We start from the raw sequence: 16,166 nt of genomic DNA on the forward strand, positions 1-16,166 counted from the left end.
ATAATATTCCTAGTGGAATAGAACTGGGAGGCGAACCGTGATCCTTGTAACATTACATTTTCACTAAGGCTCTACTGTTTAATTTCTGGTACTTCTAGACAAGCTAAGAGTCTGTTTCCTACCCATTAGCTTGTGCGGGATGTTAACACACAATCCCAGTCAGCAGCGCACTTAGCATCATCCAACTAAACAATTGAAGATCATGACACTGAGTACTCATCAGAAACTGACGACCAGTTAAAACGATAAAACTGAATTCTTAAATACCAATGGAAACCAAGTCAAGACGGATGGGAACAAGTAAGAACTTTCTTGACGTTCTAAGTGAGTTGACTCATTCTTTTCTTGGTGCTTTGCAACAAGCGCTGTTTAAATTCCATGTTGGACTTGCAACAAACGTTGGCCGCATTTAGAAGGATGACATGACTTCAATGTTTTCAATGGGGGTTTTAATCTTGACCGTACATTTACATAGCAGCAGGATGTAAGCCCAATCCTTAATCCACGAGAAAATGGATAAGAATTCTCTCTATTTCAATTCTAGTCAGAGGTGTCAACCAATCAAAATACCGACATTTTTATTTTTTTTTTCAGTAAAAATGACGAGTTTCCTTCAATAGACTTCAATAGACTTATGACAAAAACTAGAGGAATAGATGACTTACGATAAGTGAAGAATTGGAAGAGCCCCCAAGATAAGAAAAGCAGTAGCCCAAGTAGAGGAGAGAATATTGTACGATTCTTTGGCCCTTGTCTTCAAGCCTGGGATCATCAGTGCTGCTGGTTGTACTGCGCTCACCTGATTTGTCCTTCGTCTTTTCATTGGCAATCATTAATTGATCACCGATGTTGCGCCATCCCGGGTTTGGCTTAACTGCCTTATTATTTCCTTAAACTCTATTTCTTCGTTCTCATACAAAAGATGGAACCCACACTTCTGCACGGACAAGCCCGGTAAATCGGTGCCAATTGAAGCCTCAATGAAACTGCTATGATTCAACCAGTTTGGAAATAACTCACGCGGTATATAAGACAGCCAAATGAATTCACCTGGCCGTAACGACATGAGATATTCTTTAGTGGGGCAATACATATGGTCCATATTGACATGTCCCAGACCACAAATATCGGTTTCCAACATACAAATGATAAAGCCACAAGGAGCTGGTAAATCTCGATTGTTAACAATGGTAGTCCCATGCTCCTCGACTGAAAAAGAAACACAGAGAGCAAGTCCCATCCAAGTACAATCATCGTACAAATTTGGAGGCAGATCAGAGATTGTCACTAGATGCTTATTACTCTGATAGTTGAACCAGTCCAGAATTTCATTTGAAGGAAAACAAAAATTATAGACAAGGCGTCGCTCGAAGTCCTGTAAAATAGAAATATTGTGTATGATGAGTGATCATAGTGAAAGAATGGGAGAGGCAATCAAATACTCATAACTCATAGTTTCTTAATTACCGGCAGGTTACTTTGGTTGTGCAGATCATTTTTGCCCTTGTCTTTAAGCCTGGGATTAAGGGATCCTCTGAGTCTTGCAAGGTGAGAAACCTCATCAGAGATGCTGGTTGTAATGGGCTCAACTGCTTTGTCCTCCTGGTTTGGCTTAACCGTCTTTTCATTGGCAATATTTGATTGATGAATAACATCACGGGTTTTAGACAATGAGGACGTGTAGTGACTTACTGTTTCCTTAAACTCTCTCTCTTCATTCTCGTACAAAAGACGGAACCCACACTTGTGCAAGGTCAATCCTGGAACATCGGTGGCAATTGAAACCTCAATGAAATTGCTATGAATCAACCAGTTTGGAAAGGACCCACGTGGTATATAAGACAGCCAAATGAATCCACCTAGCCGTAACAGCATGAGATCTTCTTTAGTGGGGCAATACTTATGCAGAAGTTCCAGACTACCAATAGCCGTTTCCAACAGAAAAATCAGCTGGTTGCAAGGAACTTGCGAGTCCAGATTGTCAACAATGGTAGTCCCATGCTCTTGGAGTGAGAAAGAAACACAAAGAGCAAGTCCCTTCCAAGAGGGATCGTCGTACAAATTTGGTGGTAGATAGATTATCACTTGGGGCTTATCACTCCGATGGCTGAACCATTCCAGAATTTCATTTGGAGGAAAACAAGACTCGTAGACAAGGCATGGATCAAAGTCCTGTAAAATAGAAATAATGCGTATGATGAGTGAGAGTGAAAGAAAGGGGGAGGAAATAGTACCTTTGTGGCAAATCGAATACTCATAACTCATAGTTTCTTAATTACCGGCAGGTTGCATTGATTACGAGGTCTTATTGATGCTTTATTGTGAAGATCCTCATTAGAGCCAAGTCTTTCAGGGTGAGTGTCCTCATCATTAAAGGTGTTACTTGTACTCGCCTTTCCCTCATTCTCACGGTTATTAGAGAACGAGGACTTGCAGAGTCTTATTATTTCCCTAAACTTCACCTCATCATTTTGGTACAAAAGTTGTAGTCCACACTTGTGAACCGTCAAGCTTGGGCAATTGCTAAATGAAACCTCAATGGAACTGCATCGATTCAACCACTTTGGAAACCACCCACTTGGTATATAAGACAACCACATGAATCCATCTAACTTTAACAAGTTGAGATCTTCTTCAAGGAGGCAATAGCTATAGGGGCACCCTAGACCAAAAGTACCATTTTGAGATACAAACCCAAAGCGACAATGAACTTGTGAATCCAGACTGCCAAAGAGGACTGAAAAAGAGGCAAACAGAGCAAGTCCCGTCCACGTAGGATCATCGTACAAATTTGGAGGAAGAGAGATTCTAACTTTAGGCCCGTCACTCTTAAGGCTGAACCAATCTAGAATTTCACTTTGAGGAAAACAAGAATTATAAGGAAGGTGTCGATGGAAGTCCTGCAAAACAGAAATATATTGTCTAATGAGTGAGAGTACTGAGAGAAAGAGGGAGAGTTAATAGAAGTATTTTCGCAGAGTTGATGCTTACTTCAATGCAATTCATAGGTATTAGGGGTCGGTTTTGCTTTGGCCTCTTATTTCTTTTTTCTTGATCAACCATAAATTGACTCGCAGAATCCGAATGCTCAGAAATCAAGGCGTTGCATTGTTTTAGCTTTTGCTCAAATTGTACCTGATCATTCTGATACAAAAGACGAAGCGCACATACCCGCACCATCACACCTGGCCAATCACTTACAAATGAAGCTGAAATGAAGCTGCACTGGCGCAACATATTCTTAAGTAACTCCCTCGGTATGTAGGATATCCAAATGAATCCACCTATATTATTTAACCACATGATTTCTACTTTACTAGTGACACAACCAATGACCTGATCATTGTCCATACGATCTACAATCGTTCGGAATTGACAATATAGGAAGTGTGGAATTTCTGAAACCAAATTGTCAAGGACGGTTTTTGGATCCCCGTGAAATGAAAAACAAACAAATAGAGTGAGCCCCATCCAAGTGTTATCATTGTACAAATTTGGTGGTATGTCCATTGTCACTGAGTGCCTGAAACTCGGATGACTGAACCACTCTTGGGTTATTTTACTTGGAGGGAAGCAACTATTATATAAGAAGAGCGGATTAAATTCCTGTAACATAGAAATACAACATCCAATCAGAGAGAGAGGGAAAGATGACTGCAAGGGTGTGGATCATCAGAATTCTTACCAGGGGGCCCGTTTTGTAGAATCCATCACGAGGGTGTGGGTCCTCATAAGAGCCACCAGTTCGCCGGACTTCCTCATGATGGACCAAATCGTCACCATACGAGGTCATCATTTGTATGAGTACTGTACATTTAAAATCTTCCATGTTTCGCTGGTATACTAGATTGACCCCACACTCCAGCAGTGAAGTCACTGGGAATTTAACCTTATCGTCGTTTGTCTTGATTCTAAGTGCTGTTTGAGTTCTCTCATTAGAATGTTGAGCACTTTCTCTTAGTCTTTCCAGCTCAGCTTTCCATAGATCTCTTGGTATATCATGCAAGGAGGAACCCAATTTTTTAAGAGCTAGAGGATGGCCGTCAACATGACTTACAAAATCATTGCATATATCCAATAAATCATTTTCACAAAGGGGTTTGTTGAAGGCTTGTTGACTAAAGAGCTGCAGAGCATCAGATGCATCCAGTTTTTTAGCCTCGTATACATTTTTCTTTCTGCATTTTTTCTGCAACAAAACCTCATCTTCAGTGGTTATGATGATTCTACTCCCCGGGCCAAACCTATTAGGACACCCTACTAATTTTTCCAACTTTTCTTCATCCACATCATCAACAACAATAATAACCCTTTTGTTACGTAGTCTAAGACTTGTCTTGTTGATTGCCTTAAGCTCATCCCATCTTGCTATTTCACTTTTCAACTTCATATCCCAAAGGAGTTGATCTTGTGAATCACCTAAATCATTTTTTTTGACATCTCTGAGAAAGCTGCTAGCTTGAAATTGATGACGGATCCTTTCAAAAACAACTTCAGCAAGAGTTGTCTTGCCGATTCCACTCTTCCCACATATCCCTATAAAGCGAACATCATCCTTCGGCTCCATATCTATATACAAATTCACAAATTCCTCAACACGAGACTTCATTCCAACATGTTTGTCCTTAAAAACACTTTCGATTGTATCATTCAACTCACTAGATATTTTTTCAACAAATCTTTGGATGAACTTTGACTCAAACCTGTAAGATAGATAGAACGAAAAATCTTTTGGTGAGTCAAAGCAAACACAAAACCATAGGAGATATGTAAATGTTGTTATTTTGCTTGTTCACCTTGAAAAAGAAAGTTGTACAATTCAACTTGATAACGTATTTGAGCTTGATTTGCTTGGTGAAATTCTAAGATGCATCTAAAAATGAATCATGCGTTCATAAAATTGAAGAAAAAAGTAATTAATAACGTGATAGGAACTTAAGGGTTCTAAATGAAAACCAGGAAATAAATAAAACAAACGGGAGAAATAAGAAGGGATAATCACTTGGACGGGGTCAAACCTTCAATTTATACCTCTGGCAATTGTATTTTCCTTGATGGTTTAGCTGTAAGACCTTTACACGCTTATATAGAAGGGGTTCTTATAATAGAAAGGAAATTTTATGCCATTATGAGAACAAAATCAGAATATTGGCTAATCATGAAAATATTTCGCAAATAATATCGGAATATTAAATATTTTGAGAATATTTGGTTTTCTAACATCTCTCACCCTCAAGCAAGGACGGAACTAGAAGTTCAATTTTAAGGGGGGGGGTGGAATCTTGGGGCCAAAATAAGAAGAAGAAGAAGAAAAGAAAAAAAACCTAAATTATTTTATTCTAACAAATTTTAAAATTAAAACCTATTTTTAATAATTTTGTTTACAGGTGGGGCCCCGCCAACCCCCCCTTAAATCTGTCCATCAAGGTTGATTATTAAATAATTCAAGAAGAGGAATGCTATATTTTCCAAAAGTTTTTTCAAAAATTTGCTTCCCAAATGATGAGTCGCAATCCTATAAGATGGTGACACATTTATCAAAATAATAGATGGAATAAGATTGTGACACATCATTTGGAAAGCAAATTTTGAAGAAAATTTTTGATAAGTGTAGCATTTTTCATTCAAGAAAGCAGGCATTTAAGGTCTCGTACAATTCCCACATTGAATCTTTCCTTGGTAAATGGGCCCACTAGATGAGAACATCAGTGACTGCCTGATTATTGTACCTGACAAACTGAAAATAAAAAATTGCAGCAGGCTGAATATGCAAGTCTCTTATAGAAACAATTTCAGGTAGTTGTTGCTAAGGAAGGATTTATTTGCTTCGATTCTTCATGAGACAAGAGACATGGAAGACCAAATGTATCTTGGACTCTGAAGGTAGATCAAGGCGGTAGATGACATGACGAACTCTTTCTAACACCTTATATGGTGGAGAAAGCTTCAAGGATGACTAAACATTGATGGAAACCTGCCCATAAGCTTCAAGGATGGAACTCTTTCTAACGATGTTTGTCAATCTATTGCTTCATACGAGCTTATGTAGCAATCAGATTGTCCTTAAGAAGCTGTAAGATTCAAATTTTGTCCTGGAGGGCACAGTCTGTTTAATCGACAGATGAGGAACCTATCACGCAAGTAGAAAAGGCAGATAGATCTCGGCCATATACTCCTCTGAAAAGAGACATTTTAGTAGCTGAGCGATAGGTGGTATTATACCAGCACTTTGCCCATGGAAGCCATCATGGCCACTCCCTGGGTTTATTTCCTGCAGAGCATTGTAGATAGTTCACCATGAACCAATTCACAACTTCAGTTTGTCCATCCATTTACAGATTAGAAGTGAAAACTTTATCTCGATCACTCACGATAGATTGGGGAATCCCATGCAACTTGACAATATTGTCATCAAATATTTGAGCAATGGTGGATATAGTATATGAATGTGTTACTGCACAAAAATGAGCATACTTTGTAAGATGGTCCAAGACCTTAAGGATAGTAGCTTTACCTTGAAAGGGTGGTAATTCGTCCACAAAGTGCATAGATATGACAACCCATGCCAGTGACACCCTATACAGTTAGTCTCACATTAGGAAGATGTATTGCCCAGATTAAGTGGGTGATTATAAAAGTGTTCGAGTTGCTAAGTCTCACATTAGTACCCTACTAGGTGAGATTGAGCTTTATAAGTGATTTTAGATAGCTCCAATTGTAACTTGTTTAGTTTTTTTGAAGTGTTAGTGAACATGTGGCTTACGCTTTTGTTGGATCGTTAGAAATAGTATCAGAGTAACCGAGTAACACTATGCAACACTAAGACATTGCATGGTGTGGACCCTGACGAAGACATCAAGGTTTGAGTGAGAGAGATTGTAGCACCCTAGAAAGTTAGACTCACATTAGGAAGATATATTGCTCAAATTGAGTCGGTGGATTATAAAGGTATTCATGAGAGCTAAATCCCACATTGGTTCCTTATTTTGCCACGCACGTGCATTTTTCTATCTCAACTTTCCAAAATTGCCCTATATTTTTTTTTTTTTGAAGGAATTCCAAAAATGCCCCCAATTAAATAAACCAAAATCTAAATAAATAAATAAAAATTATGGGTGGTCGTAGCAACCCCATTTGGCCATCTGGCCGAATTGGGGGTGGCCAAAATCACACCCAAACCCTTAAGGGATGGCTCGGTTACCCCCAAATGGCCAAAGAGGGTGGCCGAACCACTTGGCCACCCCCATTTAGCCCCTGGGATGTGATGCCCTAAAACATCAAAAATGATTTATTAAAAACAACCGTTCACTTGAACTTATAAAACACCTCATTAATCTTTTAAAGAAGTGTCAATCCTTTTGATAAAACTCTAACTAGAGAAATAGCCCTAAAACCCTAACTTGCTCTCTGGTAGAACGTTCGATAGGGAACCACCGAAGGTCCAATCCTTTGCGTGAATGTTGGGTTATCTTCAAAGATGAGTTCAACTGGCACTTCTTTGCGTGAGTGGTGCAAGAAGCTAAGGCAAGGAAATTCATGAACCTGGTCCAAGGAAGGATGTCGGTAAACTGAGCATGCCGCAAAGTTCATTCAGTTATCAAGGTTCGTCGTATAACTCATTCCAGATGAGAAGAAGGCCAAGAAGTTTGAGAGGAGACAGAACTAGCGTATCAGGACCATGATGACCTATTTTGACATCCGCAACTCTTCTCAAATGGTGGATTGTGCCTCGATCTATGAGGATGGCCTAAAGGAGAACGCAACGGCTTTTGTGAATTAGAGGAATAGGACTTTTGCGCCTGGAGCACCAACTGGAGGGGCCAGACCAATTAAGAGAATGGCTGCAGGAAGTTATCCACCCCAACGACCACAAGGACACGCCTTAGATGTCCCTTAGCCTCAACCACTAAAGTATTAGAGAGGTTAGGCACCAAATTTGTGCCGGAAGTGCAACAAGGTTCTCATTGGGGACTTTGTAGGATGGGTATCGAGACATCCTATCGATGTGGCTAGTTTGGTCATTTCAGCAAGGATTTTACGGGGAAAGTGGCACTGCCTTAGCCAAAGAATGCTTAGAAGCCTTTGGCCTCAGCACGAGTCTATTCGCTCATTCCCAAAGAAGTGGAAGAAGGATAAGAGGTGGTAACATGTATCATCCATATTCTTGGATTTGAAGCTTCATTTTTGTTTGATTCAAGGGCTACCCATTCTTTTTGTATCTAGCATGTTTGTAAGACTATCTATACTAGCAGTAAGATCCCTAGATGTCGGCGTGGTAGTAGCCACTTTAATAGGAAAAACTATATCTTGTTTGTTCTTAGGATATCCTTCTAGATACAAAGGATATATTCTTTTAGACTTAGTCACAAAATCTGTTTTTGTTTCCAGAGAAGTAATCTTTCATGAATCTATTTTTCCATACATTCATGGTCTTATAAGTCCAACATCTAATGGTACTTTTCCAACCTCCATACCTCTTTCATCTAACAAACTTGTTTCGCTAGCCTTCATACATGACCCATGTCATTCCAATTCAGATTCAAATCCTCCTGACTTATCACTTCCTGATACGTCATTCAATGATGTGCCATTTCATGATCCTCAAACTGAATCTCAACCTGAGTCTCAACTTGAATTCCATGATCCTGTCATTGCAGATCTTTTACACCCTACTGTTTCTGACACTAATTCTTTTTGCAATTTTGAACCAAATTCTTCCTTTCATGTTGAACATGAATCCACTTCTAATGTCATTCCAATACCAGAATCCATTCCTGTTAGAAAGTCTTCTAGGGTTAAACAGAAACCGGGTTACTTGCAGCAATATCATTGCCAATTAGCTTCTCACTCACCTCAGTCTTCACACATGGGACTAAATTCAGGTATTCCATATAATTTGTCTTCTTTCATAGGTTATGATAAACTGTCATCTTCATATAAATCTTTTTGTTTTTCAGTTTCCACTCATTTTGAACCTCAGTTTTATCATCAAGCCATTAAACACCAACATTGGAAGGATGCCATGAATACTGAAATTTCTGCTCTTGAGCAGAACAAGACTTGGGTTCTCACTGATCTACCTCCACATAAGGTTTCCATTGGCTACAAATGGGTTTTTAAGATCAAATATTAGGTAGAGGGATCAATTGAAATGTATAAGGCAAGGCTAGTTGCCAAGGGTTACACACAATGTGAAGGTTTGGACTATTCTAAAACTTTTTCTCCAGTCTTGCTGCTGTTAATAATTGGTCCTTACATCAGTTGGATGTTAATAATGCCTTCCTTCATGGGGAAATGAAGGAAGAGGTCTACATGACGCTACCTCCCAGGTATGCTAAAAGGGGGAGTCTAGTGTTTGAAAGCTCACAAAGTCTCTTTATGGTTTAAAGCAGGCTTCTAGGCAATGGTTTGATAAATTTTGTTACTTTGATCAATCATGGATTTTGTCAATCAAAGGCAAACTACTCTCTCTTCAATAGAATACAGGGTTCTGTTTTTATAGCATTGTTAGTGTATGTAGATGACATCATTATAGCTAGTAATAATGATTATGCAGTTGCAGCTTTAACCAAGTACCTCCATGCTCAGTTTAAGTTGAAAGATCTTGGAGATGTGAAATTTTTTCTAGGCTTGGAAATAGCTCGAAGTGCCAAAGGGATTTCTTTGTGTCAAAGGAAGTATGCCCTGGAAATTTTGGAAGACTCTGGTTTGTTAGCCTCCAAACCAGCAAAATTCCCCATGGAATCCAATCTTAAACTTTCTAGAATAGATGGTGAGCTTCTAATAGATCCTACAAACTATAGAAGATTGGTTGGCAGTCTGCTCTATCTTACCATCACTAAACCAGACATCTCCTACTCAATTCAAATCCTTAGTCAATTTATGGATTGCCCTAGATCAACCACACCTTGATGCTGCAAACAAAGTTTTGAGATATATCAAGAGTGCTCCTGGCCAAGGTCTGTTTTATCCAGCATCTTCCAAACTTCATCGTAAGGGTTTTTGTGATTCTGATTGGGCAGTATGTCCTGATACTCGTAGGTCTATGAGTGGTTATTGCATTTTCCTAGGAGATTCTTTAATCTCATGGAAATCAAAGAAACAGCATACTATCTCCAGATCTTCTGCAGAAGCTGAATATAGGGCTATGGCTTCTTCTACTTGTGAGATTGTGTGGCTTCTAAGCTTGCTTAAGGATCTTCATGTTTCACACTCTCAATATGCCCTTCTTTTTTGTGACAGTCAAGCTGCATTACACATTGCTGCAAATCCAGTCTACCATGAGAGGACAAAGCACATAATATTTGATTGCCATCTCATTTGGGAGAAAATTCAGCAAGAAGTCATTCTCACTTTGCATGTTACTTCTCAGCATCAAACTGCTGATTTGTTTACTAAGAGTCTTGGTTTAGGTCCATTTATGCATCTAATGTCCAAGATGAATGTCTCTAATATATTCCCTTCATCTTGAAGGGCAGTATAAGCAAATGAAGATGAGCTGGAATTTGTTTTGTTAGTTGAACATTAGTTAGCATTGTAGTTAGAAGTTAGTTTCCTTTTTGTTAATATGGTTGTACATAACAGTTTATTGTTATTCGTATGGCAGCTTGTTTATGATATACATACTGCAAATGTACAAGGAAATAATTCAGTCAATGCAATATACAGAGAATTTATGTTTTCTACATTGATATTGCATTGTTGACGTTTACCACGCTACATTATACTTTTATTAATTTTTTGTTTATAATACAAATGTTCATATTTATTGAATAGTAAGTAAATACAAATATAGTAATCAAATTCTCAAATATAATATATGTTTATATCGGCCTAATATGAAATGTATGAAAAATATATTATATTTTAACGCTTTAAACCTTGAAATTTGAACTAGAGACGACTTTTTCTCAATTGAGTAATAATATATTTAGTGCTGTTTGTAAAACTCCGAATAAATATACATTTATTTGGAGTACGTACTACAGAGTCTATTTTGCAGTCAGAAAAAGAAATTCAGTAGTAGCAGAAGAAGATCAGTAAATCTTACTCATCCTTTACATGGTGTCCGCTGAGGTTGGCCACTCTTCTCAAAGCAGCGCTCCACCTTTGCAACTTCTCCTCCTTGAAACGTTGGTCGTGTACATTTTGGAAAATGCGCAAAACATGTTTAGCAAATTCCTCTGCAATAGTCCCCTTCAGATGCCGCACATCACTAGGATCCACGTGGTAGAATATCGGGAGAACTCTCATCCTTCCCGCGTCCATGCATTCAAGGATCTTTGCAAGTTCATCCAAGCACCAACTCGAAGATACATACTTTTTTGACAAAATTACGAGTGCTATCCTCGATTTTTCAATTGCCTCCAAGAGTTTCAAGGAAATGGGTTTTCCTGTCTCAAGTTCTTCATTATCCCGAAAGGTTTTAATTCCTTTATCAGTAGCCAAAGCGTGATAGAGATGGTCGGTAAAATTATTGCGGGTGTCACCTCCAAAATTGAGGAAAACGTCGTATTCCCACTGGTATTCAGAACAAGCAGATGATGCGCCATTTTGAATATTGTCGGTGGAAGCCATGGGACACCTGGCATAGGTTCTTAGAGATTAATGGGCCATGAATCAGAAATGAGCGGAAAGAGCAAGCATACTGCAGGCTGCAGCTAAATGGGAAAACTGGCAGAAGCATCAAAGCAAGCATTCATACTTCAGATTAACGCGAAACAAGTTCCAAAAGGGGAAATCAATCATAGATTTTTAGGGTTACTAAACCTTATGGGCTGTCCAAGTGGCAGATCAAGTAGCAATTTAGTTCCAATAAAGGACTCTCAGAGAGTCCACAGATCCGAGCGAGTCTAATAGTATTTATTTTTCTATTGCATCATAGCCCCCCGTAGCCTAACTTTAAGAAATCCGCCCTATATTTTCTGGGCAACCAAACAAACACATCAAACGGCAAGGAATCTCGACCCACCCAAAATTGGTCCCAACCATAAAATTAGCCTAACTTTAAGAAATCTGCCCAAGATTTTCTGGGCAACCAAACAAACACATCAAACGGCAAAACCCCAAACCACCCACAACCCAAGAAGAAACGGAGAAAAAATAACCCAAAAAGAAAAGAAAAACCTACAAATCTTATCACCTCCTCCGCCTCCGATCCGCGGCGTACTGCGGGAGTGAAACGACCTCCGAGAGCTGCGTGGACAGCGGGGTTGGCAGCGGCAAGCTCCTGGAAACCGGGCACGAGCCGTTCAGCTTCAGCCAGGCGTCGAGGTGTGTGGTTGCTGCGGTGGTGGTGGTGGTTGCTGTTGGGGGCACTGGGAGAGTGGTAGGAGCGGCAACACAGAAAGGAGGCGAGGAGGATGGTGGAGAGTCTGTGAGAGGAGAGTCGAGAGAATGGAGGTTAAATTTGGGTTCTCTAATTTGCAACCGTTGGATTTGGAAAAATAATTAAATTTTAAATATTAACGGTTTGATTCGTTTTACCGAAAGCTTATCCCATGTGGCTGTCTCTACTTAGACCTGGTGTGCTTGTTCAATATGATCCATTGATTATATAAACGTTTTCAACATTTAATATTACTCGTCAGATTATATCAAACAAGGCAAGCGTACGGTGTTTCTGTTACACCATATACATATTTCTTAGTAAATGTTTGATAGTTGTCATCCACTAATATCATCCAACGGCTATAAATCATCAAAACATTTTGGACGGCTACGATTACACTTGTATACCATAAATCAAATTCAAATTCAGCTAGGATTAAATTTAAGTAAGAAATTCAAAATTCAAAATTTAGGAATTATGAATAAAAATTGCGTTACGTAGTATTATTTATGGTCAGTTTGTTATTTCAATTTTAATAATTACGATTTTAAAAATTGTGTTTTTTAATCGTGTATTTTTTTTTTCTTTTTATTTTAAATTAAGTATTTTTTAAATCACAAGTTCACAACGTAAAACGCTCTATGTCACACGTTCACACACACTAATCACTATTATCATATTAAATATAGTATTATTTAATTAATATGTTAAGTATATAATGTCAATATTAAGATATATTGTATCTTATATGTAAACATTAATATACTTATATAGTTATATGATTGTATCATTATCTAATTTATATGGATAATGGGTCAATGTTAATTGTTATAACTTATATACTTATATTATATGTTCTCATTATCACGATTCATGATATATGATTTAAATTCAAATTGTTAAGTTTTTATTTACCGTAAATTGTGATTATAATGTATAAATTATAAGAAACACATTAGTTACTTAATTATTAATCATTTAATCTGATAGTAATATTCAAACTTTGAGTAATAAATTCATATGATCTAATGATCATACACTTATACTTAAATTTTATAATCATATTATCTCACAATTAATATTAATATTATCTTAGATCTAAGATCATGTGATACATCATATATGTTTTATAAGAATAAAGTATATAATTATAATGTATTAACTAAATAACATAATAACTTATGCAGATATATCATATGATTATATAATGATTAATGATTATGTGATATACCGTATACGATTCAAATTTCCTAAGTATAAACTATCTAATTATAATTTTTGTATTAAATGACACAATAACTTGAACGGTTGTACTATATGATTATATCATATGATAAAATGATTAATGATAATATCATATATTTCTTATATATATATATATATATTTTTTTTTTTTTTTCTTATATGTTTTTATATTAATATATACATGTACATAATATATATACACACATATGCATAAATAATAAAAAAACAAAGGTATATAATATATTTATTATTATTGAGTAAATGAGTAATGTTGATTATTTATTGTTATTTATTACTTAATAACAAATATACAAGTCGAGCCTAATAAACGAGGCGAGCCTTATACAAGCTTAGTCGAGTCAAACTGAGCTTGCTTCGTTTAATATTCGAGCCAGGATTTGTGTTCAGGAAACACTTCATTTAATATTCGAGTCGAGTACGAACCAAGCTTATGCAAATCGAGCCCAAGCTTGCTCGCGAGACGCTTCACTCACTTAACAGCCCTAATCATAGGACATTATTTAGGTAGTTAGCTCATTTGAATTATTTAAATGATGATTATTGATGAAATATAAATAAATTAATTATTGTTTAATGTTTTTATATTATAATTTATTATGTTTTTTTGAGGTCAATGATCCCGTGAAATAGCTATTGGCATAACTCTCTCGAAGTATATATATCTTTTTTAAAAATTTGGAAAAAATATAATTTAACCCCCTAAACTACTAGCCATTTTTATTTTAACTCATAATGTTCAAAAAGTGATAGAGTAGCCCACAAACTATCAACCAGTTGCAATTTGGCTACTATGTTAGTAATTACCGTCAAATAAGATGGAAAATTTAATACTACGTCGTTTTGACAAGGTTAAGTTACTAAAATACCCATTTGGAAAAAAAAAATTAATTAAAAAAATGCCATAAAAAACGACATCGTTTTGAGGGAAAAAAAAAAACGGTGGTTTAGGGGTGGCTCGTTGGTCACCCCCAGGCCATGAGGGTGGTTGGGCGAATAAAAAAAAAAAAAGAAGGTTTTTTGGAATAAATAAATAATTAGTCACTGTAGTTGGCATAAATTACAAATTGTTTCATGTCGTATTAAAGTAAATCAATGAGAGAATAAAAATAATTTTTTAACAGAATTTGACTTCAGGGACTAAATTGTTTTTTTTTTTTTTTTTTTTTTAGAATATCTCAAGAACCGTACATTTGTTTTTACTTTAATATGACATGAATAGTCATTGTAGTAGGCCTAAATTATTTATTTATTTATTTATTTTTTTTGTATTTATTCGCCCATTGGTTTTTTTTTTTTTTTTTTAAAAAAGTTGTTTTGTTTTTTTTTTTTTTTACAATTATTTTATTTGTTAAAAGAATATGGGTATTATAAGAATATAAAAAAATAAGTGGCATTTTTTATACATTTTGATAGTTTGTGAGCTACTTTAGTACTTTTTGAATATTGAGGGATTATATTGCAAACAACTAGTAATTTGGGAGGTTTTTTTATATTTTTCCCTAAAAAAAATACAAACAGCACTTTCAGACTTTCAAGTCAAACACTCTTCCAAGTAACTTAGAGCACTAACAGCAGTTTCTTAACCATTTTCCCTTAATTTAGGGAATAAAACTACTTTTTTATTCCCTATAAAACACTTATTGATTATCTTATTTTTTCCTATATGAATTAAATACTATTTCTTTTTATAATTGCAACCAATAAGAGAGAAGAGGGAAAAGAGAATTATTGGGACATCTAAAGCATATGCCCTATATGTCATTCCCTTCCCTATGTTTAAAAAAAATTTCAAAAAAATCACAAAAACACACCCACATCAAAAGCCTTATATTTAACCTACACCAAATGGTATCTACCGTGTTTAATTACACCAAACACGGTAGATACCCAATGTTTTATTATTATTATTTTTTTTAAAGAAAATAATTCTTATCTCATTAATAGAGGAATCAAGAGCATTAAAACTCTTACAATCACAGAACATAATGTTCTGAAAGATCCTAACCGAAGCTAAAAGATTAGAGTCGTAACTTAAAGATTACACATCAAAGACGTCAAACATCCGCTAACCTATAACTAAGCATAGGTAGCTTTTATTCCTCGACCTTGGGATCAAAAGGACCTCATGTCGACACACATCCTCCTGAACCCGAAAGCCAGGATATCGTTCACATCCACAACCCTATGGGTCTGGACCAAAATAACAAGCGAGTAGATCAAGAGAGAGGACGTGGCCTTATTACAAGTAGCAAGAAAACAAGAAAAATACAGGAAAAATCAAAGCAATATAACTAAAAATTTAAAAATAGGAGCACACTAGGCGGATGACAGCAGCCGGAAGAAAAGCCGATCGCGTGTCGGAAACCGATGCGTAGATGGCGCTGGAAGCACATCGCGGTGGGGACGCGTGAAAAGACCCAGCAGAAGACTGTAAACGGCAAAGCCGGCGCGGAGGAGATCGGCAGTGCACTCAAAGAATTGGGGGGAAGTTTGAGTGAATCCCCCATGAGCAGCACCCACAAAGTGTGCCCAAACAAACACTTAGCAAGAAAAAATAAACAAACAAACA

General features: G+C 36.8%; 1 protein-coding gene across 1 annotated transcript; it reads right to left on the reverse strand.

Annotated features, from left to right (window-relative positions):
- Window positions 1–378: 378 nt before the first annotated feature.
- On the reverse strand, window positions 379–12,385 carry LOC132185892 (uncharacterized). Its single transcript, XM_059599700.1, has 7 exons — window positions 12,143–12,385; window positions 11,051–11,584; window positions 3,686–4,703; window positions 2,992–3,606; window positions 2,280–2,900; window positions 1,468–2,172; window positions 379–1,375 (listed from the first exon to the last, which is right to left on the reverse strand). The coding sequence occupies exons 2-7, from the start codon at window positions 11,575–11,577 to the stop codon at window positions 833–835; spliced, it is 4,029 nt and encodes a 1,342-aa protein (XP_059455683.1). The 5' UTR covers window positions 11,578–11,584; window positions 12,143–12,385; the 3' UTR covers window positions 379–832.
- Between the last annotated feature and the right edge of the window lie 3,781 nt (window positions 12,386–16,166).

The sequence above is a fragment of the Corylus avellana genome, chromosome ca6 (assembly GCF_901000735.1).
Source record: "Corylus avellana chromosome ca6, CavTom2PMs-1.0".
NCBI classification, from domain to species: domain Eukaryota; kingdom Viridiplantae; phylum Streptophyta; class Magnoliopsida; order Fagales; family Betulaceae; genus Corylus; species Corylus avellana.

Excerpts from the sequence above, each read along its gene's own strand:
- LOC132185892 (XM_059599700.1), bottom strand. The coding sequence starts at position 11,577 with ATGGCTTCCACCGACAATATTCAAAATGGCGCATCATCTGCTTGTTCT. Across the intron at positions 4,704-11,050 it reads GGACACCATGTAAAGGATGA|GTTTGAGTCAAAGTTCATCC; the intron begins GTAAGATTTACT and ends TCTATCTTACAG. Across the intron at positions 1,376-1,467 it reads ACAACCAAAGTAACCTGCCG|GACTTCGAGCGACGCCTTGT; the intron begins GTAATTAAGAAA and ends TCTATTTTACAG.